The sequence below is a fragment of the Vombatus ursinus genome, unplaced genomic scaffold (genome assembly GCF_900497805.2).
Source record: "Vombatus ursinus unplaced genomic scaffold, bare-nosed wombat genome assembly UNPS02014781.1, whole genome shotgun sequence".
Lineage (NCBI taxonomy): Eukaryota > Metazoa > Chordata > Mammalia > Diprotodontia > Vombatidae > Vombatus > Vombatus ursinus.
Window position 1 is genome coordinate 20,978,954 of NW_020954559.1, and position 26,722 is coordinate 21,005,675.

The following is a 26,722-nucleotide window of genomic DNA, read 5'->3' on the forward strand; positions in this document are numbered from 1 at the left end:
TATCTTCTACTCCCCATTAACTTAGGTAATTCTACTTAGGACCAGTAATAGTAGAATGGTATCAATGGAGTTAGTTACAAAGTAACAAAATACCCACATTACATGAACTTACCTATGAAGCAGTCTAATTCCATTCAGCTCAACAAATTTAAGTTTGGTTTGTGTTTTGTTTTTTTTTTAATGCCTACTATGAGCAAGTCACTTGCTGAGTTTAAACTATATGCTATTGAGAGGTACTATAGAATAGTTGCAAGAATACTGGCCTTAGAACCATAAGACCTAAATTAAAGTGCCGCTTCAGCTATTAAATCTGGTGTGCACCTCTCTGGTTCTAGGTTTCCTTATATGCAAAATGAGGGAGATGGACTAGGGTTCCGTTAAACACTAACTTCTTGTTGTTCAGTCATTTTTTCAGTTGTGTCTGATTCTTCATGACCCCATTGGGGTTTTCTTGGCAAAGGTAGTAGAATGGTTTACCATTTCCTTCTACAACTCATTTTACGGATGAGGAAACTGAGGCAAACAAGGTTAAGTGACTTGCCCAAGGTCACACAGCTAGTAAATGTCCGAGGCCAGATTTGAATTCAGGTAGACGAATCTTCCTGACTGCAGGCCTGGCACTTTATCCACTGTGCCACCTAGCTGCCCTTAAGCACTAAAATTTTTTTCTAAATGATGGCTGGAAAGCATACACTTCAAGGGCTTATTTTTCTCTCCATATAAGTATTGATGTAGACACATCTGAAAGTAATCATTAGCTAAATGGTGTTTAACAGTTTGAGTAAGACTAAAACTACTTGTAAATGAATCTTTAAAATTAGATTATTTCCCATCTTACCATGATGTCACATTTTGGCATTTACTTATTTGATATGCTTTGAAGGATAAGAATTAAAAACTAAAATAATATAAAAATTCTTACACATTACAAAAGATGATCGAGAAAATGAATATTCATAATTTTTTGATGTTATGGACATTTGGGAGTAAAGTGTCTGTCTAGAAATTATATATTTGAAACAGTATATGAATTAAGGAACTGACATTTTAAGACCTGGAAATTTTTCTTAAAAGATGTCAACAGTAAAATTTCAGTCACATCATGTTTATAATGCTAAGTATCTAGGAAGGAACTGGAATTGGAAATAAGTGAAAAATCACTCGTGCTTTATAGAATCAAAGGATTAAAGCTTTATAGATCTCAAAAGAAGTTGAAAGGCCAACTCCCTCAATTTTATAGATAAGGAAAATGAGACCCAGAGGACTCAGATATTTGCCCAAGGTCACAGGTAAGCACCAGAGTCAAAATTTGAACCCAAGTCTTCTGAATCCAGAGGAAGTGCATGAATTGTCTTGTTAGTCTCACCCATTAATAACCTGACCATTAATTTAAGGTATTAAGAAAGAAATAACACCAAGAGAAAGTAGCCATTGCATAAAACATTATGCAATGTCTTGTGTAATCCCAGACCCTCAAATTCGTTGGCTTCCATTCTGAGTATGTAGTCAAAATTCAAATGAGACCCAAACTGAGATAAATCTATTCTCTTCCATCACTACAACTTTAACAACACTAGTGTTAATTTCATTTTGTAGAAGTGTAAAATATTTAGAATAGGCTTACATAAATGATAGTTATGTTTTATACATTATATATTTCTCTAACAGTACAACTGGTGACATTTTCCTAAATTTCAGGAAGACAGGAATTACCAACATAGAAATATACATTAATGGAAAAATATTTTGTCTAAAGACTAATTTTATTTGATAAATTTTAGATTATTAACTTCTGTCATTATATTAATTTTGTCTATTACATTGATTAAAATGGAAGGGTTTTTTTTTGCACATCTGGAGGAAATAGGCCATATTACTGAAATTATGGATCTAGGTGCACCAAAAAACTAATAATTTAGAATACACTGAAGCAGCTTGTAATTTTATATAAACTTAAAAAAGGATCTTCACAAAAATCTTTGCAACAAGATTGTCTGATAAAAATCTCATTTCCAAGATAATAAGGCACTGATTCAAATTTATGAGTCATTCTCTAACTAATAAATGATCAAATGATATGAACAGGCATTTTTTGCAAAGGAAGAAATCTAACCTATCTATAGCTATATGAAAAAATGCTCCATATCACTAATAGTCAGAGAAATACAAATTAAAACAACTATGAAGTTCCATCTCACACCATTAGACTGACAAAGCTGACAAAACAAGAAAATGACAAATATTGGAGGGGTTACATTAACACCCTGTTGGCATCACTGTGAATTGGTCCATCCATTCTGGAAAGCAATTTGGAACTAGCTAAAACTTGGTAAAGCGTGCGTGTTTTTTGACAGCAATACCAATACGAGGCCTATACCCCAAAAGAGAGAAAAGAGGAAAAGGATATATATGTGCAAAAGTATTTACAGTAATCTTTAATAGAAGCAAAGAACTAAGGGGCAAGGTATTAACTGTGAAAGGCAGAACAAATTATGTAACACAAATGTAATGTAGTTGTGACACATTTAAATAGATAGGGATTCTTGCTTTGGAGCCTACAGCATACTGATTTAGAAAACCACAAATTAACATAATTTTTGTTATATTTTTTATTTATTTTGTTAAACATTTCCCAATTTTAATTTTGCATTTTAATTTGGTTCGGGCTGCACTATGGAATTGTGCTGACCTTGAGTTTGATACAACTGTAATATAATAGAACATCACTGCACCATAAGAAATGATGATAGGGATAGTTTCATTCAACTGATGCAGTGAGGCGAACAGAATCAAATTTATAAAATAATACTGTAAAGAAAAGCAACTCTGAAAGACTTAAGAATTATGATCAATGCAATGACCAACCACAATTCCATAAGATAATGAAAAATGTCATCCACCTCCTGACAGAGAGGTGATAGACTCAAGATGTAGAATGAGATATGCATGACTAATATGGGAATTTTTTTTGCTTAATTATGTATATTTCTTACAAGGTTCCCTACTCACCCAAGAGGGGAGTGAAGAGATGTGAGGAAAAAATAAATGCTTATTAAATTAATTAAAAATATAAATAAAAGTACCTTTACAGTACTTAAAATTCTGGGATAGAAATTAAGATGCAGAGCAAACCAATTTATCCTGATCCCCCCCCCCCATCTATGTATCCCTGATTTATTTTTTATTATCTTCTTGAATGAACTAGTTCACAGAAAGGTATTTTTCCAGCCCATCCCTCTGGAATTGTAAAGAGGCTGAACAAGTTCCCATGTGACAGTTTTTATAGCAGAATGCATCTCTATTCCCAATCCTTTACAATTCTTCTCCCACTGGGAGCTGAGGACTGGGATCTGAGACATGTCAAGATTATTGGCATTTCAGGAAATCTGGACCATATTCCAATCAAGATACGGAAGTCTGTGCTATAAAAATCTATACATTCTTCTTTTAGAGTAGTTGATTAAAATAAAAAGGACTGTCACTTTATATTCACATATTAGTAGAAGGTGCTTTACAAATAACAGACTTTTTCAGGGCAGCTAGGTGGCGCAAGTGGATAGAGTATCAGTCCTGGAGTCAGGAGGACCTGAGTTCAAATGCGACCTCAGATACATAACACTAACTTAGCTGTGTGACTCTGGGCAAGTCACTTAACCCCAATTGTCTCACCAAAAAAAAAAAAAAGTGACAAATAAAAGACTTCTTCAAAAGTAGAGCTGAATTAATTTTATTTAAATAAGGATAAGGCTACTTAAAAGAATCTTTACATACAAAAAAATGTACATTACAATATTAAACTTTCCTGTACTGAAGTACAAAACCTGCACAAATGTTTAGTAAAAGAGCACACTTTTTAAAAAAGAACATTTTGACCATTTTACAGCATCTAAATGTAATTGAAAATCCACAATAGTGAAGAAGGGAAGCTAACACCTATTCATGACAGTCTATTGGTATTTTTACTTAATGTAAACTTAAAAAAAGTAATTGCTACTTCATGAGCTTTCAGATCACTTTTAGGACCCTTTTCCACAGTTTAAGTCAAGGAAACGCCAAGAAGCACATTGTGAGAGCTTCAATAAAGACATTTATTGATCATGGTCATTTATAAGATCATGGTCATAATATTAGTTGAACCAGCTTCTCCTAGTGCCTAGTAACTTTTGAGGTTTTAATATGAGATTTTTAAATGGTACATTACTTTTTAGACCAGTGATGCTATTTGGTATATCTGTATAATGCTATCTGTAGTTAACAGGAACCTGTGGCTCAAAAGTGAAAGAATATCCAGGGCTTAGATAAGGCAGGAGCAAGTAATCCCTTCTGCCCTCAATGTCATCAATAGACCAAATGCCCATGGGTGCCATTGGCAAGACTCAAGCTTAGGCAGTGGAGAAGGGGAAGAAATGGATGAAAATAAAGGAAAACTCAAGAAGAAGGAAAAAGGAATAAAAAAATTTAAGAAAAAGGTATATATGAAGGGCAAAAGTGACACAATGCCACTAAAATTTCATCAGGCCACACAGTGACACCAATACCACATTGCCTACTCCTACACTAAGAGAATCTGGCTCTTGTGGATGGTAGAATTAGAAACTACAACTTAGACTTGAAAAATGTTAGTGAATAAAGGATGATCCAAAAAGAAGTTCTTCTAAGTTCAAACCAAGTTCTTCCAAAGCCCTTTAAAACCATTATAAAAAGAGAGACATAAACATACTACACAAAAATTTAAAACATTGAGCTTCCAATACTTTTATACCCCAACACCTGTCCTTTAATGTACATTATTATGTGGAGAAAGGTTTTTCTTGGATTGAGAAAATGCATCTATACCTTGAGAAGATGCTTATATTTCATACATATGTGGCATGGCACTCTTCTACTCTGACTTCTCCACAATGTTTCAAACAGAAAAAAATAGCTTAATAATGTGCTGCCATATGTGCATTTTACTCTGAATGACCATAATATAAACTTCAATTTGAAGCAATGGTGTTACACAGTTCAGCTGTTATTACCAACTTAACCTGTATGTTAAACACACAAATAAGAAATTAATTTCATTGAGTAATAAAAGCAATTATAATGTTTCCATTGACTAAGAATTGCCAATAGGATAATTTTCACTCAACTGAGAGAGAAATGGAAATGAAAGCAAAGTGTGACTACAGAATGCAAAATATAATCTTTCATATTACTCCAAATTTGTAATTGTGTAAATACTTAAACATATACATTTATGACTGTAGTTGTCCTCCAAGATCATATAAATCAGCCCTGCAGATTACCACATATCCAAAAATCATCAACACCTAGGCTTTATCTAGTTTACTATACATAGTACAAGTTATACAGCCTGAGCTGAAGGCATATGATGTTTAAAGAAATCATGGGTTGGAATTTTAAAAAGTATTATCCACAAAGCTAAATTACAGTTTATAAGGCTAGTCAAGAACTAAACTCAAGTAAATAAGCTCAGCATCAAAAAGTAAAGGTACTACTCTACAAAATATCAGAAAAATTCTACCCCAAATTGAAAGTCGACAAGTACTTTACGGAAACAATGTTTTCAAGAAAAGTTAGATGTAAAGCACATTAATGTAAAGTGAATCCTTCTTTACCACTGGCTTTCACTGAAAAATCAGAACTGTATGCCCAATGAAACAAATTATCCAATAAATTAAAATGTTTGGTGATTAAAGAGTTAAGACAATGGCCACTCACATGTCAGGCCATTAAAATATACCAGCATGTTATACCTAGTTAAGAGTTCAATTAGACAGTTCATGTTTCCTTTGTAGGAAATTTCTAGCTCCAGAACCTTTTCTTCTGCCCATGCCAGACCATTTCTCCTTGCCTCTATACATACAACTAATACAATTCTTTCTTACCTAGGAGTACTGACAGTATCTAATAGGGTTGCCTACAGTAGCACACACTGTCAACAGCTGCTACTATTTTAATAAGCCTTTAAGTTAAATATGAGTTGATCACTTCTGTATGTTCAAAATTTCTTTAACCTCAAATTCAATTGCAGTGAGTGATATCTATATTCTTAAGTGCAAGATCATAACAGATCAAAAAGGTGACATGTAAATTCCCACAGGTGGGTAAACTTTAGATTAAACATCATTATACCTAATAAATTCATAACTAAACCAGTCTGTCGTCATTACTAGTTCCATCAATGAAAGTAGCAGCAGCTTACAGGTAAATTCTGATTATGTTTAAGTGCCATGTTATGAATTCACTTTACTTGATGATCTCTTGGGAATTAGTTTAGTGATATTTGCTGACACATCTATATGACAAACATTCTTCCACTGAGCACATATTGATGGAGGAAACCCACTAAACTGGCTATAACAAAGAGTGGGAGATGAACAAAAATTTAGAAAATTGTCACATACTCTGAAGTTGTCTGGTGAAAATTATTTCTGTACTAAATCAGAAAGCTTATCAAACTTGCAAACAGCCATTTGGCCAAGATGATTAATGACATATATCAGGACTTTAGTAAAAAATACTGATTTTTAACGATTTGACTACTAGTGTATGAGAGGGAAGGATTAAAAAGAAAAAAATGTTTAAGGGGAAGGTAAATTTTTGGAACTTATCTGCAAGGCTTTCTTAAACCTTTTAAGAAAATTCCACAGCAATCAGAATCCCTGTAAATATAGTACTTAAAGTGGTCAATAAATATGACCTTTTTGTTCTGAAATCTATGGTTATAGGATATATTTACATTTTGGGGAACCCCATTCATTCATGGCCATGTAACATGCTGGATCTTCCTCTTTGCTTCTGTGGGCTTTAATTCACTCTGAAAAGAAAGATGGTTAAATAAATTATTACATGTATTTCAATGAAAAACAAACAACATATACAACCACAGGTTTGCGAAGATGGTGCTACATGGTAGATCACTGCTGCCATCTGGTGGAAATACATTTTATTTCATGTTCAGTAAAATAAAAGCCAGAGATACTAGAAAAAAACTGAAAAATCCAAAAAACTGAAAATTTAACAGCAAATTCTAATTTAAGGAGAGACAGCAGGGTATAGTGGCTAGAGAGCCAGCCTCAAAGTCAGGAAGACCTGGTTCCAAGTCCTACCTTTGATATATTGTCTCTGTGACCCTACATAAGAAGTCACATAACTTCTCTGTGACCTATACAACATTCTAAAACTAAGCTGTAACCAATCTGCATTAGTGGAGGGGGTTTTCTCACCAGAAGCTCCCTATACCAATAAAATCACACGTCTAGAACTCTTCCCATGCTTCCAAAAAGAATAAACCGCATGGCGGTTGCTAAAATATTATTTATACAAGTGCTACCTAAATTGTGAAGTACCATAATATTTGTAGTGGGTTTCTTTCCATATTTAAGTTGTACAGGTCTTATTTATTAAGATTTATTCTATTTTATTTGTACTATTTGGAGTTATGCTCTCCCGAGTGATCCCTCCCTCCTAAAAAAAAAAAACAACTTATCATAAAAGTGATTTCTAGACCTCTTCCTTGTCTGTAAAATGAGGGTGGTGTTTAAATAAACCATCAATAAGACACCACCCGCATAAATCTTAAAACTAAAAAATCACCCAACAGTTAGTTGTGAAGAATGTCTGAGTACCTCCACAAGCACAATGAGAAACAAATTAGGGAAATGAGCTAACTTAAATTCTCCTTTGTTAAAAAGTGAATTCTTTGTAAGAATAGTGAATATATATGTATATGTGTATGTTTATGTGTGTGTGTGTGTGTGTGTGTGTGTATAAGTATGTGTATACACACACAAGGATCGCAAAATAAACTTTTGAAGAGGAACTACCTAGCTAGCTAACCCATCTCGAAATATTCACCTAACAGATTAAAACATCTACCAGATATATTCACTAAGTATATTACACTACTGTAGCAATTTTATGAGTTTATGATAATTCCAAGCATTTCAGTGTTAAATGATATTAACTGAATACAGCATAACAATGACTTATCTAAATAGTCCTCAGAAAAGGAGAGTTCATATAGCAACTCTCTACCACTTAGAAGTAAGAGTACAATGTGTTTTTCTGACCTAAAAATAGTTCATTTAAAGACATTATAAATGGATACAAAAGTGAATGAGACAGAGATTGAAACCATGGTTATTTTTTAGTTTTCCAAGCCTCAAAGTATTCAAAAATGAAAAAGAAAAACAACCATTAATAGATCGAAGATGAACAAGTGAGATCTTAGCCTCACCATTCACTTTTCAGGCCCCTTATTAGTATGAAAACCACCATATACCTACCACTGATTCTGCTTCTTCTTTTGGAACAGTTCTCTTTAATTTCACAACAGTAGTTCCACCAACAGGAGATAAAGGTGGTGATTTTACATTGGCCAATGTACTCCTACTAGTCATTAGCACATGGTTCTGTTTAGTGTCATTATTGGTTTCCACTTTAATGTCTGTAGGCAAGGTAGAAGGCAGAATAAGGGAGGAAGCATTTGAATTTGGTAACTTCCTAAAGGTATTGTTAGTAATGCCTACTGATGGAGGAAGCTTCAGATGATCATTAGCTCCATTTTCAGTCTTTCTCACTTTTATGCTTGTACTTGTTGAATTTCCATCAAAGACAATGAGGGGTCTTTTCCGTAAACCTTCCACACTCATATCCCTGAAAAATAAAGAAACCTTTTAACTCCTGAAAAATAGCATCTGCACTAGTAAACCAGTTACATGAAATTCAAATACAAAATAAGCTATTTTGTTTTTTTAAAAGGGTGAAAGGAGGTATGAAGCACTGTGTGTGTGAGGGGAATTTGTAAAGCTATGCCTAAGTACTAATAACCAGGTTTACAGTTACAAAATAGAAGAAAATGATTATTAGTAATTTATCCCAATATTTTATATATACATAATACATTGAAACTCAAGCTTTAATGTGCATACAAGGTAATACAGAGGTTGTTTTAAAAATGGAAATCTACACTAAGAACCAAACTTTCTCCAAGAACTTAGATAATTGACACTCATAGCTGTCTTTGCCTTGAGCAATAGTCTAGATTAGATATTGAATTCTAAGACTGCATGAAATCTTTGAAATGTTAGCAAAATCTATGGTCAATGTAGCATAGTAATTCCATTTCCTTAAATAAAAGATATACAAAGAAAGGGTACCTTGGATATTTGCTGTAAAGTCTTATTAGTGGCATCACATCCAGTATCTGGAATACTTTAATCATTAGTAGCTAATCTATACATTCAATCATAAATGGTAAACTGATCATGAGATTCATTTGTGAATCCAATATAATAAAGGGCCTAAATTTATGGAATAGATCTGTTTCTGAAAAAGTGGTTAGCTAGCTCATCCTAATAAATCAAATAATTTTAAATGCATGAAAGGGAGCTTGAGGAAGGAAATTGTACTATGATGCCTTTCATAAACCAAAATCATTCTTTGTTTATTTTTTGAGCAAATCAGGACTTTCACATGCCAGATTTTAAGTACAGCTATGTTATCATTAAATTTTTGCTCAAAAAACACTGAGTCAATCATGTGAGAATTGTCACGTTACAAATCAAAACAGGCAACTATAGCAAAGTATGTGTAAAAAGTCTTTTTGTTGACAGCTCTAAAGAGACTGCCACAGTATATATTGTTACAAATTACTGGAAACCAACAGCAACACATAAACTGCTTTATCATATAACCTTTAAGACAAATGGAGACAAAAATGGCATGTTCATCATCAAGCAAACAAAAAGCTGTCTCAGAGGCTCAACTATCTAACGTAGTTAGGTTTTATGCAATAATAGTTTTAAACCAATCTAACACTCTGAGATAATGATAACAGAATGTTCAACATTAATACATTAACAATTTGATGGATTTTGTATATGAAGATGACTCTGGTAACAAACTATAAATGAGGCAAGAGCTTTGAGCTGTCTTTCCAATAGCAGTAATGGATTTCCTAATGATCAATCTACCTTCCCCTCCTAAGTCTTGTTACCTTGTGATCAATGGCATATATTTGTGAAATGCCTAGGTAGGATTTCTTGTGCAGTCTGTAGCTAAAGAACAGAGCAAAACTTTCTGAATCAGTCTAGGATGGAACCAACAATGATGGTCTCTTCAGCAGGATGCTCTAATTTAATGAACTAATGACACTATCCTTGGAACATCAAAGTACTGTAACTGAAGCAGAATGTTGTTCCTTGTTTCCTGAATTAGGCACCACCTACACAAGAACAGGTAACCCAAGATGATAAGCCTCTGTCAGCCCCTATAAAAAGACACACAGCAGAGACAGCTGGAAGGGCTTCCATGGTTTGCAATTACCTTTGAGGTAATCACCAATCTGGAAGTGATTCGGATGAAAATGCACGAAACCAAGGACAGAAAGCCAGTAAAATGGAAAGATGAACCTAATCCTAAAGCCTATCTTTCCAATGCCCAGCTCTGTCAGCACACAGGCCCTGATAATATCAGAACCACAGAATCTTAGAGGAAGATAGCACTAGTCCAAGTTGTACCTAAACAGGAATAGTCTCCAAAACATCCTTGACAAATGGCCATCCAAACCTTCACCTAAAGACCTTTAATGAAAGGAAAACCTAATATTACATTTTAAGGCAGTCCTAAGTTGTTAGGAAGTTTTCCCTTACATTAAGCCTATGGCTCTTTCTCTGAAACTTCTACCCACTGCTCCTACCTTTGTCCTCTGGAGTTAAGTAAAATAGGTCCATTATCTCTTTTCCACATGACAGCCCTTCAAATACTTAAAGACAGCTATCTTGTCTCTCCTTACCCAGCTCCACTGCACAAAGTTTCCTCTTCTCTAGGCTAAACATCTAGAGTTCCTTCAAGTGGGCTGTGTATGGCAGTTTCCAGACCCCTAAACAGCCTGCTCACCCTCCTCTGGGCATGATTCAGCCTACAAATATACTTCTTAAAATGTGGTACACCAAACTGAAAACAATATTCTACATAGGATCTGCCCAGGACAGTCATTCTGGACACTGTACTTCTCTTAATGAAGTCCAAGATTCTATTAGCTTTTAGCTTCCATGTCACACTATCAACTCATACCGAGCTTGCAATCACTGAATCCCCCAGATATGTTTAACACCAACTAGTGTTGAACCATACTTCTTCCATTCTATAGAATTTCAATCCTCCATTCCTGAAAGAAGGCATTTGACTGGGTAATATTACCTTTACATCATACATTTTTGTAATACCTTAAATATTTTCATAGGTGCAAACTATATGAAATGAAATTAAAACCAGAAGCACTACAAAAGTACCTTTTATGCTCATTTTTCAATTCATTTTGCCCTCTTTTCTTTTCCATCATTTTCCCCCATCTACTTTTTGGTAATTCCCTTTGAGGCAATGGTATGGCATATTGAACATAGAGATCAGTAAGGTCATCTTTGCTGATCTTTATTTCCTCTTCAACAACTATATTCTTCTGTGGAAAAGAGAACAAGAAAATTTTCAAAAAGTTAACATGATAATGAAATAAGCTTTTTAGACCATTCCTTCCTAAAGCCTAAAAAAGTCTAATAACTATAAAAGACCCAGATACACATAGTGAAAAAATACAAGATGTACTGTAACAGTATCAAGTTTGCAAACAGCAATTATAGCAAAAACCTAGACTATTTTTATGAGCAAAAAAGACTGCTTAGCACTACACATTGGTCACTTTAGCCACACAAAAACAAAAAGGCTAATGTTCCATAGTATAAATTTTACCAAGCATAAAAATGACTATCTACTACATCCTCCCTCAAAACTTTTTTTTACTGCCACTAAGTCTCCATTCTGTGTTGGACAACCTGATCTAGTACAGCATTTATGCTAGCATCTAAAAGCATTATTCCTTATATCAATGATACCTGCAGGAGGTATTGGAATCAAAAGCTGTACCTTCAAAAAGCTATTTCTGAGGCTGGCAGTAGTATATTATTAGAGCAATCTGTTCTATATATTCTATCAACTACTGTATTTTGGTTTTGTTTTTGTTTTGTTTTTCCCACCCATCATCCAAACATCCTAACTATGCCTCGCTCTGTCACCTCACTCCCTTCCGCTCCTAACTATTCTGGAAAACAAAAGGCAAGATATAATCATAACTTTTTTCTTCTATCAACAGAATGGCAATCTTGTATTATCTCTACCCAACTCCCAATCCATTTCTAGTTATGGGATGAAAAAGTTCAAAGAATCAATCAACAAGCATTTATTAAGTGCCTACTAGGCACCAGGCACTGTGCTACGACCTGGGGGATTCAAACACAAAGAATGAAACAAGCCCTTCACTCAAGCTTACAACCCCTGTGTTCTAGAATAATATACAGCTTTACATGACACTGGAATTTCAAAATTTAAAAACATTCAATTAAGAGGTTGATATGCTTATTTCTTCAGAGTTGATTCAATAATAGAGGCTGAAGTGTGAATGGGAAATTAAGTGATACTACCCTTAATTCTTTCCAGAAAGGCCTAAAAGTGCAGTGACATCTTTTAGTTTAATTGTTCAAAAGTATCACCTACTTGTAAACATACTACTTGCTATTTCTCCAAATGAACACAAACTGCTCTGACCTATTTTTTCCCTCTATGATGAACCATAACTTTCTTACAAATTTAAATCCTTTACCAACTTAAAAACAGTTAGAAAAAAAAAAACACCTTGGGATTTCAGATCTTCATTAGAAAATATATCATTAGATAATAGAAACATAAGTGCACAATATGTAAAACCTTCATAGTTACAAAGTGTTTTATAGACATTATTTCATTTGATTAACAAGCCTGTCAGATAGGTAGGTAATGCAAATATTCCCACCTTAGCTATGATGAAACTGATGCACAGAGAGGTTAAATGACTCACCTAGTTTTATAGCTAGTTAACTGATATAAATGAACCCAATTTTTCTGACTCTAAATCCAGTATTTCCCCCCTTACAACACTCTACTTATTTTAACTTAATAGTCTATATGATTGAGTAGGGAAAAAAAGAAACAGGGGAAATTACCTCAAGCATCAGACCCTCGATTTATTAAGTGCCTAACACATGTCAGGCACTGTGCTAAGTGCTGGGGATACAAAGAAAAGTAAAAGACAGTCCCCTCTCAAGGAGGCCACAATCGAATAGGGGAGAAATAATGCAAACAACTATGTACCAAGAAGCTATCTAGGGGACAAATTGGAAATAATCAATAGAGGGAAGGCCCTAGAATTAAGAGGGATACACAATGCAAATGCAGGGTAGGTTACCCAAAGGCAGACACATTTTTGGTAGTTACTTTTCTATCCTCAGTTTTTCTTCTTTTTCACTCCCTCCCTCTGTCCTGGCTCCTATTCTCCCTTTCTCCTCCTTTCCTTCCGTGAAGCAACATGTTGCAGTAAAATACGTGCTGGAGTTAAAGTACAGGAATTAGTCTACTACTTACCAGCCCTCCGCAAACCCCTTAAGACCCTGCGTCTCAGTTTCTTCACCAGGATAATGGGATATAAGACTTGCATCAACTACCTCCGGGGCTGGTTCTGAGGAAGTGCCACAGATAGGTGGACTCTTATCATTACAGTAATTCCCTCCCTCCATCCTCACCTAACGGGCCTCTTTCCGCAGGCCTGCCCGGGCCTCTGCAGTTGGCACCTAGAAGCTCAGGTGGAATGAATGAAAGAGGAAGAGGCCCGCACCCCCGCCGTCCAGAAAACCATTTCAGACGCCGAGGGGTGTGGCAAGCGGTCGCCAGGCAAGCCTCGGGCGAGCACACGAGGGCCTCCCTCCTTCGCCCGCCGGGGCTCCCGGGAGCGGTTGCGATCACCACCGCGACCCGTTCCGAGGGCCAGCGTCGCGGCGGCCTGAGGCGGAGGACCCCACTCCCTGGCCCGGCCGGGGGGCGCCTCACCTGCTCCAGCGTGAGCAGCAGGAACTCCTGGGACAGCAGCTCCGGGTGCAGGAGCATCTCCGAGCCTGGGCAGCCACGACCTCCCGCATCCCCGGCCATGGTCGTCTCCAGGAGACCCCGGCCGGCCACCCACAATGCCTGGCGAGGGAGCCTGGTAGGAAGTGACGTAACGGGGGCGGGGACAGGAAGGGTGGGTTCCGTGCGCGAGCCTGGCCCCGCCCACTCCCCTTCAGACTGGGTGACCCTCCTATGGAGGAGGGCTTATCTCTGCTCAGGCGGGCTTGGGGCCCTGCTGCTCTTCTCCCGGGGTCCGCTTGTGCATGAGACGGTTTTGTGTTTTATGTGGAACCTTGCAGTGTTAATCTTACGTAATTTACACGTAGCTCATGGTACCTTAAGGGGATTAAGAAGAAAATGCAAGAAGCAAAAACACTAATGAAAAAACCACAGGAATGGAGAAAAGAATGAAAAGAACGGAACGCGAGATAATTGGCTGCGTTTTCTGTGACGTCAGCATAGTCTCAGGAAACCAAAGGTTCCAAGGGCACGTAGAAGGCGCTTACTGGATACTTGGTTATTGAATAAATGTTTGTACTGCCTGTCAGGACATTCAATTTCCCATTTGGGAAACTGCCATAAAGTATTTCCGCATAATAGTAGATCGTCGATTTGGAGCTAGAAGGACGTTTTAAGTCTTCTAGCTCTATCCTCTCATTTTACAAATGACGAAACTGAGTCTGGAGAAGTGAAGTGACTTATCCAAAGCTACTCAGTAATAAGGAGAACTGAGATTTAACCCTAAATCCTCTGATGCCCGATCCTCTATTCATTGCCTCAATGCCTTAATGATGGTTGTAGTTAAAAGATCAGAGTTTCAAGCTAACAATACAATCACAAACTAGATTGTTAGTGGAAATTTCTAGAGCTCAGAAGAGATATTCATTTCCCTAGATGCCCTGAAACAGGAGGAAACTGTCCCAGAAAGCAACATAATCACAGCCTCCCTTAATGCAGTATGGAATTATTGTGAATATCAAATGAGATAACTTTCTTAAATTACAAAGTTGCAATAGACCAGCAAGCTGTTGTTATCATAATATGAATTTCCAGCATAATATGAATTTCCAACATTGAAGATACAGGGTTGAAATGAATTCTAAAAAAACAAAGACCTCCTAAAGTCTTTCTTTAAAGTGAAAATAGAGTGTACTACTACCTCTTCAAGAGTGGAGTTAATATGAATCAGGCTTAGAATATTAAGAGTTTTACAAAGTTTCAGTCATCTACAAATTCATTTATTCTTTCCAGATTTCCAGTCCCATATCTCCAAAGGTATGCTTGATATCATCACCTAGATGTCTCATGGGCATCTCAAACCCAACATACATAAAACAGAATTTATTATCTTTTCCCCAAAACCCTTTCCTCTTTTCATTGCTTCCCTATTTCTGTTGAAGGAACCACCATCTTTCCAACCTCGCTGGTTCACAATCTTAAAAATCATACTCCACTCTTCCTCTTCCTTATCCCTCATTCAATCAGTAGCCAAGTCTTACTGATTCTCCACCTCAAATACATCTCATGTCAGTCACTTCTATCTACTCATACAGTTACTGCTCTAAACCAACCTCAAACCATCATTTTTTGCTTGGAATACTGCAATAACCTCCTAAGTGATCTCCATGTATCCAGTCTCTTCCTCTCCAAACAATGCTCCACACAGCTCCCAAATTGATATTCCTAAAGCAGAGGTCTGACCATGTCACTCCTCTGCTTAAGAAGCTTCAGCAGAAATGATAAACGTTGGAGAAGATGTGGGAAAATTGGAACACTAATACATTATTGGTGGAGTTGTGAAATGATCCAACCATTTTGGAGAGCAATTTGGAACTATCCCCAAAATGCTATAAAAATGTGCATACCCTTTGACTCAGCAATAGCACTTCTAGGGCTATATCCCACAGAGATTATGCAAATGGGAAAAGGACCCACATGTACAAAAATATTTATAGCAGCTCTCTTTGTGGTGGCAAGGAATTGGAAATTGAGAGAATGCCCATCAATTGCGGAATGGCTGAACAAGTTGTGGTATATAAATGTGATGGAATACTAATGTGCTATAAGAAATGATGAGCAGGTGGACTTCAGAAAAACCTGGAGACTTGTACAGTTTGATGCTGAGTGAAGTGAGCAGAACCAGGAGAACGTTGTACATAGTAAGAGCCACATTGTACGATGACTAATATTGATAAACTTAACACTTCTCAGCAATACAAGGATCTAGGACTTCTCCAAAGTGATGGAAAATGCTATCCACATCCAGAGAAAGAACTATGGAGTTTGAATGCAGATCCAAGCATACTATTTGCTATTTTTTTCTTCTGTTTTGTTTCCTCTTTCTTGTAGTTTCTCTTATTGGTTCTAATTCTTCTTTACAACATGTATGTGTAGAGCCTATTTCAGATGCTGTCTTGGGGAGGAAGGTGGGGAGAAAAATTTGAAACTCAAAAGCTTATGGAAGTGATTGTTGATAAAGCAAAAGAAATTAACAAAAAAAAAGAAAAAAAGTCATGATAAAAAAAAGAAAGAAATGACCACAATGAATCCAGAAAAGCCTGGGAAGAGTCACATGAACTGATTCAGAGTAAAATGAGCAGAGCCAAGAACCAAGCTTACTATGACTTATGCATTCTATGTTCCAGTCAGACTGGGCTATTTGCTTTTCCACATGTGTGGCATTTCTCCCATGCCAGTCTTTGCACAGAGTGTCCTCCATGCTTGGAATACCCTCCACTCCTACCTCCTGAAGCCTGTAGCTCTCTTCTAGGTACATCTCAGGTGTCACCTGTTATGAGGCCTTTCTTGTAGCAGTATATCACAAAGATCAAACACTCTGAGCAGGCTAGATTTATGCCAGAAATTCAGGTTTGGTTTGATATTAGGAAAACTATAAGCATAATTTACTATATTGATAACAAAATCAACAAAAATCATATGATTATTTCAATAGATGAAGAAAAAGCTTCTGACAAAATACAACACCCCATTCTTGTCTAAAAAAAAAACTTGAAAGCATAAGAATAAATGAATTTTCCTTAAAATAAGTAGTATCTATCTAAAATCAAGAGCCAGAATTATTTGTAATTTGAATAAGCTAAAAAGCTTTTCCAGCAAGATCAAGGGTGAAGCAAGGTTGTCCATTATCACCACTATTATTCGATACTGTACTCAAAATGCTAACTATAGCAATAAGAAAAGAAAAAGAAATCAAAGGAATAAGCATAGGCAAAGAAGAAACAAAGTTTATTACTTTTCGTAGATGATATGATGGTTTACTTAGAGAACTCTGGAGCATCAACTAAAAAATTAATTGAAACAATTAACTTCAGCAAAGTTGCAGGATATAAAATAAACCACACAAATCATTGACGTTTCCATAAACAACAATAAAATCTAGCAGGAAGAAATGGAAAGAGAAATTCCACTTAAGATAATCAAAGATAGTATAAAATACTTGTAAGTCTACCTGACAATACACATACAAGACCTATATGTACATAATTACAAAACAATCTTTACACAAATAGAGATCTAAATAATTAGAGAAATATTAATTGCTCAGGGCTGTGGGAAAGCAGAACTTTCCTCCTTTCTGGTGCTTGTGAACCTGGAACCAGCTGAGGAATGGGAGGTTTTGATGAAGAACCAGAACTGATCTATGAGACTGTGTGGATGAGGCCTCAGCTCTGGGGTGGGAGTGGCGGGGGAGAGGATTCTTCCCCAGACATAGTCCTGACATGGATGATGGGGTTTGGTTCAGTGAAAACTCGGCCTCTTTTCCTTGCCCTCAGTGGAAGGACTCCCAGAGCCCTTGCTGTCTTGAGTTCTGCTTGGTAAACTTTTGCTCTAGATTGTAGGGACATTGTTGGAGATGCTGCTCTGAACTCTCAGGCCTTCTTCAGGTACAGAGGCCAGGTCTCGAACCTGCTGGTGAGTCTAGACCTCCATGTTCTACTCCCCAAAGTAGGACAAGACCTAGGCCTCCCAGGGCTAGGCCGTTGAGATGGTCAGTCTGAACCAAACTTGCCCTCTAATGCTAGCCTCCCCTGGGACCAGATAGGGTGAGCCAAATGCAGTTGAGACATGGGGTGGCAAGGCACAGGGCCCTCTTCCCACCTGTGGGCAGCAGGTGCCCCCACAGAACCACAGCAATGACCCTTGGAGATAATGGAACCCCTTCATCTAAGAGGGGGGGATGCAGCTGCAAAAAGGTTGGGTGACTTCACCACCAGAGGCCTTCAACGTCACCCAAGGTAGACCCAAGGCTGTCTGTAGATGTGGGTACCCCTAACATGCTTCTTTCTAGTCGATCATGCTCTCTCTTGATCCATCTTGATCCCCTGGGCCTTCTCCATCTGGTGCTTCTCTCTTTGGCTGAGCCAGGCCCAGGTAGGAGGGGACTTGATTTGGAGCTGCCAAGAGACTCCCTTTTCCCTCTCCTATACCATCTTCTCTGCTTTGATGGCCAGTGTGGGTTTGGTGGGGAACAAAATGATGCACCCTTGCCTCTAGCCCAGGATGGTCTAGAAAGACCCAAAATCTTGAAGCTGGGCCCTTACTTTGAGGGACAAGGGCAATGCATACCTTTGATGTCCTGGGCCCCTGGCCTAGGCCCAGGTGTGGGAGCTGGGGTCTTTGTAAGCCCCTCCCTCAGGAGTAGCCTGGCCCACTTTCATCTCCTTGCTGAACTGAAGCCAGCTGTCACTGGGCTTGCTTCTGGATCAGTGTTTGGTCTATGAAGGCCAATCTTGGCTGGCCTGTGGTCATTCCTTTAGTGGACCAAGGAGTTTAGGGACAAAGATTCCCTTCTCACCCCTGTGATTGCTCAAGTTATCACTACCAGGAAGAGCACTTCTTTCACACCCATGATCCCATGGTTTAGTAGTTCCCAATTTTGTGAATTCTAAAAGCTATGGACTAATGAGTCAGTAGCCAGGAAAATTGTATTCTAGAGAGTCTGGAAGTATTTAGAAAGGGAAGTAAATGGTGATCACCAGGAGCCAGCATGAGTCCTCTAAGATGAGTTCTGCCAGCCTTTCCTTTCCTTTTTTGACAGGATTATTGGACTGGTAGGTCATGGAAGGTTAGAGGCCATCCTTAACCAGACTGGTTTTGGCAGTCCTGACTGGTGTCCCATGTGGTGTGAATAGGGGTAACATACAGATTTCAATGCTAGTGATATTTTTCCCTCCAAAATATTAAATATGAAATTATATATGTCCCCAGGATACTCGTATAGCAGTTTTTCAGTATGAAAATAGATGTGATTTCCTCTTATTTTTAATCTAACATTTCCCTGACTGCTGCCACCCCTCCCCCTAATTCTGTATATATAGGCTAGAAATATCCCTATCCCCAACTGCTTCCAGCCGTCTCTTTAACCCAAAGTTGTCTGTGGTAATGATTTTGGGTGCCCTCTTCACACACATACAATGTATACACATACATGCACATGTGCACACACTCTCCTGTCCCCGAATATATGTTGGCTTTGAATTCCTAAGACCTCTCCCAGTCCCCAACTCAGTGCCATGAGCCAGAGACCCCATGGGTCATGTTTTGAAACAGACCCCTGGGGTCCAGTAGGGGTGGGTTCCCTCCAGATCAGCCTGTCTAGACAGGTCCCTGCCCTACCCTGGTATGGGAGGGTTACAGCACCCCCACAATACCTTTCTACTACTCCATCTTGGCCCACAGACCGGGGCAGGGAGGGAAGACTTGGGCACCTTCACACCTCCCTCCTTTGCCTATTTGTCATTCCAGCCGATTCTCCCCTATCCAGTGTCTGCCCCAACTCTTTGTGCCTCCCATAAGTGTCCTTCCTTCTCTCTGCACTGTTTTAGTGAAAAAGCCCTTATGAGTTCCACTCACTGTTTGTAAAGACAAAACCACCCCACAAAACTCTCTCCTCCCTTCCTCTCTCTCCTCCCTTCTGGAGATGCAAATAAATAGTGTGAACAGCTTGCTAAAAAAAAATTAATTGCTCATAGGTAAGCCAAAACAATTAACAAAAATGACAATACTACCTACATTAATATACTTATTCAGTGCCATACCAATCAAACTATCAAAGAATTATTTTATGGAACCAAAAAAAATGACCACAAAATTCATCCAGAGAAATAAATGGTCATGAATATCTAGGGAATCAATGAAAAAAAAAATGGGAAGGAAGCAGTACTAAATCTGAAACTCTATTACTAGTCTATAATCACAAAACAATTTGGTACTGGGTAAGAAACTGAGAGATTGTGAAACAGATTAGGCATGCAATACACAGAAGCAAATGAACATTTTTGTAGTTGTTCAATTGCTTTGGTAGTGTCCAAACCCTTGTGATGTCCCACCCCCCTCCACAAATTTACATAGTGACCTATTATTTGATCCATCCAAAGATTCCAGCTATTTGGGGCAATAACTTACTATTCAGCAAAAGTGTTGGGAAAACAGGAAAAAAGTCTGGTAGGAACTAAGTAGAGATCAACATCTCACACAATATACCAAGATAAGCTCAAAATGGGTACATGATTTAAATATAAAGAGTAACATCAAAAGCAAATTAGTAGAAAATGAAAGAAATTACTTCTCAGATCTATAGATAGGAGAAGAGGTTATGCCCAAAAAAAAGAGATAGAGAGATTCACAGGAAGTAAAATGGATCATTTTGACTACATAAAATTAAAAAGTTTTTGCACAAACAAAACCAATGCATCTGAAATTAGAAGAAAAGCAGAAAACTGGGGGAAAGTCTTTGCAGCAAGTTTCTCTGATAAAAGTCTCATTTCTAAGATATATAGGGAAGTTAGTTAACTTTATAAGAATAAGAGCCATTCCCCAGTTGATAAATGGTCAAGAGATATGAATAGGCAGTTTTCAAAGGAAGATATCCAAGGTATCAATGTCAAGTGAAAAAAATCATCTCACTAATAATTAGAGAAATGCAAATTAAAACAACTCTGAGGTACCATCTCATGCCCATCAGATTGGCTAGAATGGCAAAACAGTAAAATGACAGATGCTAAAGGAAATCACTAAGCACACTAAAGCACTGTTGTAAACTAATTAAAAAATTATGGGAAGCAATTTGGAACTATGTCTAAAAAGCCATTAAATTGTTTATACCCTTTGACCCAGCAATACTGCTAATAGGTCTACATTCCAAAGAGATCACACAAAGAGAAAAAGGATCCATATGTACAAAATATTTATAGTAACTCTTTTTGTGGAAGTAAAGAATTAGAAACTGAGCAGATATGTATCAGCTGTGGAATGGCTAAACAAATTATGATATGTTAATATGATGGAATATTATTGTGCTGTAAAAGATGAAGGGGATGGTTTCAGAAAAACCTGGGAAGGCACATATGAACTAATGCAAAGTGAAGTGAGCAGAACTAGTAACAGTATTATAAAGAGAATGAACTTTGAAATACTTAGGAACTCCGATCAACACAATGACCAACCACAACTCCAAAGAATTCATGATGAAGCATGCTGTCCACCACCAGATAGAGAACTAATGGATTCAAAGTACAAATTGAAGCATATTTTCTTCTCCTTTAAAAAAGATTTCTTTTGAATATGACTAATGTGAGTATTTGTTTTGCATGACTATGCACTTTGTAATGGATTTTGCTTTTCTTACATTTTCAATGTGTAGAGGAGGGGGAGAAAGGGAAAGAATTTGGGACAGAAAATAAAATAAAATTGAATTTGTAAATTGAATTTTAGTAGTTAATGCCCCCCTTAGAAACTACTTTGTTTGTATTTTGCATAGGTTTTTTTTGGGGGGGGGGTTTAAGAGTGTGTGTATTTACTGTCCATATAAACAACTTGACCACAAGGACTTTTCAATGTTGTCTTTGCATCCCTAACACAACAGCACCTGGCACATAGTAGGCACTTAATAATTGCTTACTGATTAATAAAATACTTATTGAACTGAATATAGTTCAGCAGCTAGCTATTCAATATCAAAGTTGGGTTTTGAAACAGCATGCAGATCTGACAACTATTAATCCAGTTTATATATTTGCATCTATTTAATAGCCTGAAATTTATGTTTAATCATCTGTCTTTTTGTTCACATCTCTTTCTTGCTCTGTAAATCTCAAACAAGTCTAGTGCAGACCATCTCCTAATGGTCACCTGGAAGTCTTATTCAGGACTCATTTCTAACCCTATATACATTATTAAATGAACTGATATATAAATTTGGTTGACATATGTCATATTGTAGACCTTGGTAAGGGCAGTTTCAGTGAAGGTAGAAAGGAAGCCAGGTTTCTGGGGACTAAGAAATGAGTGGGTAGTAAAGAAGTGGAGATAGCCAAATATAAACTATTCTCTTTGGAAGTTTACCAGTGAATAGGTAGGAACATATATGATAATAACTTAAGGAAGTGACAGGGTCAATGTTAGGGTTGTTTGTTTTGTTTTGTTTTTTCAGATAAAGAAAACCTAAGCATAGCACTAATAGCATTGTAGACTATCTAAAACAATAACACAAGCACTGCCTCTGCACTCTAATAGCAAATAAATGAAAATACATAATCAAAAACATTTGTATGTACAGGCAGGATAGCTATACAGTTGTTCTAAACTAGTCCCCTACTATAACCCAGATCATTGCCAGTAGTCTGGATCAGTAGTCTTACCATTGGACTCCAGTGACTCTGGGGGAGAGAGTGAAGCTGATTTTGCATGGCTCTGCCTCACTTAAATCCAATTCACTTGCAAGTCAAGTCATTGTCCCCATGAAGTCCTCGGTCTTCCTCAAGAACAAAGGATGAACAACAATTCCAAAGGATCTGTGATCTCGTTCACGTGGATATCTTTTCAATAACATAGATTAAAACTGATCCATACCTGCCAATTCTATATGACTATAGTCCATATCTTCCAATAAATTCAATATATTAAATTCTAACTTGCAGAGGCCCTTCCTTGAATTCTCTTAACATGAAGAAGGTAGGGGCATCTAGGTGGTGCAGTGGATAGAGCATTGCGCCTGAAGTCAGGAGGACCTGAGTTCAAATCTGACCTCAGACCAAACACTTGACACTAGCCATGTGAGCCTGGGCAAGTCGCTTAACCCCAATTGCCTAAAAAGAAAAAAAAAAATCAAGAAGGTACCAGTTGTAAGTGATAGCATCAGCTATCCCTCCTAGTTGTTTTTTTTTTTTGTCACATATTTGAGAACATCTCTTGCCTAATTTGTCACATACAATAATTTGCAGCCTATTCAAAGCCATCAAATGACTTTCCATTGCCCTTTGGGTGATCAACTTTAGTTCTTTGGAGACTATAGTATTCCAAGACTCATAGTCACATATCAGTGTAAGATTATTGGTATCAAAAAGTTAAGCCTTTCTTTTAGGTAAAGCTTGGGATAATCAGAACTGTGGAAAGAAAATCTAGCTTGCTTTCTTCCTCCTATTCAACCTAAGATAAAAAATTATTTACAATTGTGTATTTTGGATCAAACTGTGGTTTTATTTAAAACTATAACACTGAGGTCAGAACATCTACTACTAAACACTACAAAAATAATGGGGATGGAATTGAAAGACTGCTTTGCTTAAATTTGAACTTCGACTATGATGAAAAGGTGGAAGAACCCAAAGAAGACCATTAGGTAGATATAGATATAAAGGGGAACAAAGAAAAAATATTTAAATGGAAAAAATAAATCTCATTAAAAGTATGTTGGTGAGGATTTTATATTTTCTTTCTTTTTTGCAGGGAGGCAATTGGGGTTAAGTGACTTGCCCACAGTCACCCAGCTAGTGAGTGTTATGTGTCTGAGGCTGGATTTGAACTTAGGTTCTCCTGACTTCAGAGCCGGTGATCTATCCACTGTACCACCTAGCAGTCCCAGGTTTTATGGTTTCAAAGTATAAACTAGTGGAGGTGTATGTGTATGCAGGGGAGTTTGGGGGTACACGTGTAGAATGTCATTTCACCTCCATTTAGAGAAGAATTCTTCAAGCAACACGAGGTTTTAGGGACAATTTAGGCAAGGGAAGATGGAACAAAGTAGGCTCACCTGGCTATCAGGCACGTAGGACCTTTCCACTCTAATGTCATAGATTCTAACACCTTTGCTTTACTGATTTTGCCTCCTGGAGTGGAGGTTGCTTTTGCCAGGAATATCTTTTCTGATTATGATGACCAAGGTTGGCTTGGAAAAAGAGAGGTACCTCTTTCACTTCTTTGCAGAAGTGAGAGACTAAGGGTATGGAACACTACATACACTGTCAGATTCCACTTTAAGTTTTGGTTAGTTTTACCAAATTATTTTTCCCTCTTCCTTTGTTATTGTTATAATGGATGACTCCTTGAGTGACAGTGAGGGAGGTATATTTGGAAATTAAGGTTTTACTAAACTGTTTTTCTCCCTTTCTTTTTTGTTATAAGGGATGGCTCCCTGGGTGGAGGTGGGGGGGCAGATATATTTGGAAATGAAGGTAATGAAAAAACAAAATATAGCAATATTTTTTAAAATTATGAGTACACTCTTTTGACCACACTGAATTTTTTTCATGTATATATCCTTGTTCCTCTCAGTTAACTACTCCAGAAAGCAATGAATTTGCCTCCCCTCCCCTACATAGAAACCTTGCATTTGTGGGGATGGAGAGATAAGTTGACTAGGGAGAGGGTCAAAGAAATGACTTACAGAAGCAGCTTTGTGTCTTGGTACCAGGACTAGCCCTAGGTAAAGTAGCGGTAGGCAAGAATTTGTCTCCAGGGCCTTCTTCACCTCTATTCCTTTCTGCTCCAAGCTTAGCATTCTTACTCAACATTGCTCTGGGGTCTTGATTGTCTGGAGGAAAGATGTTGTTGTTGTTGTTTTTAAGTTGAATTTTTGCTGTTATCTTTTGTTTTTGTATCATCTTCACCACTATACATTTTCTAAAAATTCATTGCCCCCTCCCATCCAGAGAGCAATTTCCTGTAATTAAGGGGAGGGGAAGAAAAAGGGGAAATAAAGCAATTCAACCTAACCAACCAACACTTCTACAAAGGCAACACCCATAGTCCCCTTCCTCTGCAAAGAGAGAGGTTTGCATTTTATTAGGATTTCTAAGAGAAGAAATTTCCTTCATAATCAGAATTTCAGCCAAAGATCAAGCTTTTTGCTAATCAGAATTGCATAATTCTCTTTCAGCAAAAAGCCAAGCTTGATCTTTATAATAAACAGTTAACACTAATGCACTGCAACCAACAATTTCAACAAGCAAAACACTAAACGTATGAAACATTGAAAGGGTTATCACTCTCCAAGAATAGAACCTGCATTTTAAAAGAAGACTAACCAGAAAGGGCAATGTTTGACCTAGAGGAATAAATCTCTAATGGCATAATTTCAGCCACTGGGAAGAAAAAGATTTGGGGTCAAGGGGTACCTTCCTAGAACTCAACTTTCAACAGTGTGTTGAAGGTTCTTCCAGATATTAGGAACCTTCTCCTACCTCACAACGGGAAGATCCACCCTCCTTTTTGCCCTGGGTCAAAGTGGATGGGCGTGGGAAGAAAGGGAGAGGGGGAGGAAGGGGGAGGGAGAGGAAGAGAGAAAGAGGGAAGGGGCAGAGAAAGAGAGGAAGAAGGAAAGAGAGAGGAAGGAAAGAGGAGAGAAAGAAGGGGGAGGGGAGAAAAAGAAAGATGGGAGAGAAGGGGGAAAAGGAAGGGAGAGCGGTGAGGGGGGAGAGAAAGAGGGGGAGGGGGAGAGAAGGGATAGATAAGGAGAGAATAAGAGAGAGGGAGGGGGAAAGAGAAAAAGAGAGACAGACAGAGACAGAGAGAGAGAGGGAGACAGAGACAACTCGGAGGAAGGAAAGAAGGGAAAAGGAGAGGGGACAGGGCAGAGAAGGAGGGGAAGGGGAGAAGGGGGAGAGGAGAAGGTAAGGGGGGTAAGGCGAAGGAGGTGTAGGCGGAGCTAATGTCACTATTATCCCAGCTACTAGGAGAACACCTGCCCTGCTGCGCCTGGGGCGCCCGCCCGGCCCAGGCCCGGAGCTCCAGGCCCGAGCACACGCGGCTCGGCGCAGCCCGGACACAGGGAGCGCGGCGCCCTCACACCCACTCCCCGGGGAGAGCGCAGGGACCGTAAGGCCGTGAAGCTCGAGCCCTCCCCAGCCCCCTCCCTCCGTGCCCCTCCTCCTCCGCCGCGGGCAGGGAAGGGGAGGGGAGGGGAGGGGGTCGGGAGCGCGGCTGCGAGGATCAGGTGCCGGGTTCCCCTCTCGGCTCCTGTCAATCAGAGGCGCAGGCCTTCGTCCTTTTGTACACCGGGGCGGGCCCCCACGTGACGGGAAGCGGCGGCGGGGCCCGGACGGAGCCCCTGGGGGAGCTGCGGAGCCAACCCGGAGCGGGGCCGGGCGGGGCCGAGCCGGGCGGAGGGCGCGTGTGCGGGGCCCAGCAGTCTCGGGCCTTGGCAGCTGCCAGAGCCGGAGTAGCGTGCGGGAGGCTGGGCGGCGGGCTGCGCAACGCGGCTCGGAGCGAGGAGGCCTAGACTGGGCGAGCGCCGGTGAGGGGGGTCCTGGGGCCCCGGGCGGGCCGGGCCGGGCTGTCACAGCCAGCTGGGGCGGGGGCGGGCGGAGGGCGGCGGGGCGGCAGCGCCGGAGCCCCGGAGGACGCGACCGGGCTGTGGTGTGCGTGCGTGTGTGTGAGGTTGGGGAGGACGGGGCTGTGTGCGATATCCTGGTGTGTGCCGATGTGTTTGTGCTTTAGGAGG

The 26,722-nt window shown here is 38.8% G+C and overlaps 2 protein-coding genes across 7 annotated transcripts in view; one reads left to right on the forward strand and one right to left on the reverse strand.

Moving 5' to 3' along the window:
* Window positions 1-3,731: 3,731 nt before the first annotated feature.
* LOC114046314 (ashwin-like) lies at window positions 3,732-25,136 on the reverse strand. 2 transcript variants are annotated; one of them, XM_027866612.1, is made up of 5 exons: window positions 24,668-25,136; window positions 22,644-22,760; window positions 11,307-11,473; window positions 8,298-8,667; window positions 3,732-6,826 (listed from the first exon to the last, which is right to left on the reverse strand). In XM_027866612.1, the coding sequence occupies exons 2-5, from the start codon at window positions 22,689-22,691 to the stop codon at window positions 6,770-6,772; spliced, it is 642 nt and encodes a 213-aa protein (XP_027722413.1). In that variant the 5' UTR covers window positions 22,692-22,760; window positions 24,668-25,136; the 3' UTR covers window positions 3,732-6,769. The 2 variants fall into 2 exon arrangements, with proteins under 2 accessions (XP_027722413.1, XP_027722412.1); XM_027866611.1 differs by lacking the exons at window positions 22,644-22,760; window positions 24,668-25,136 and adding an exon at window positions 13,927-14,067.
* Window positions 25,137-26,455: 1,319 nt separating this feature from the next.
* LOC114046248 (transforming growth factor-beta receptor-associated protein 1) overlaps window positions 26,456-26,722 on the forward strand; it is a 69,917-nt gene continuing 69,650 nt past the window's right edge. For 4 of the 5 annotated variants that reach the window (XM_027866513.1, XM_027866508.1, XM_027866512.1 and 1 more), the window contains exon 1: window positions 26,456-26,515. The gene's annotated coding sequence lies outside the window, so the exon portion shown is untranslated. The remainder of the gene's footprint in view (window positions 26,516-26,722) is intronic. The other variant, XM_027866509.1, reaches the window with a different exon arrangement.

Bases quoted from the DNA above. Each gene is read 5' to 3' on its own strand.
- LOC114046314 (XM_027866611.1), bottom strand. From the start codon at position 14,025: ATGGCCGGGGATGCGGGAGGTCGTGGCTGCCCAGGCTCGGAGATGCTC. The intron at 8,668-11,306 runs GTACTTTTGTAG...TTTATTTTTCAG, and splicing joins TTGAAAAATGAGCATAAAAG to GGATATGAGTGTGGAAGGTT. The intron at 6,827-8,297 runs GTAGGTATATGG...CTTTCTTTTCAG, and splicing joins AAGAAGAAGCAGAATCAGTG to AGTGAATTAAAGCCCACAGA.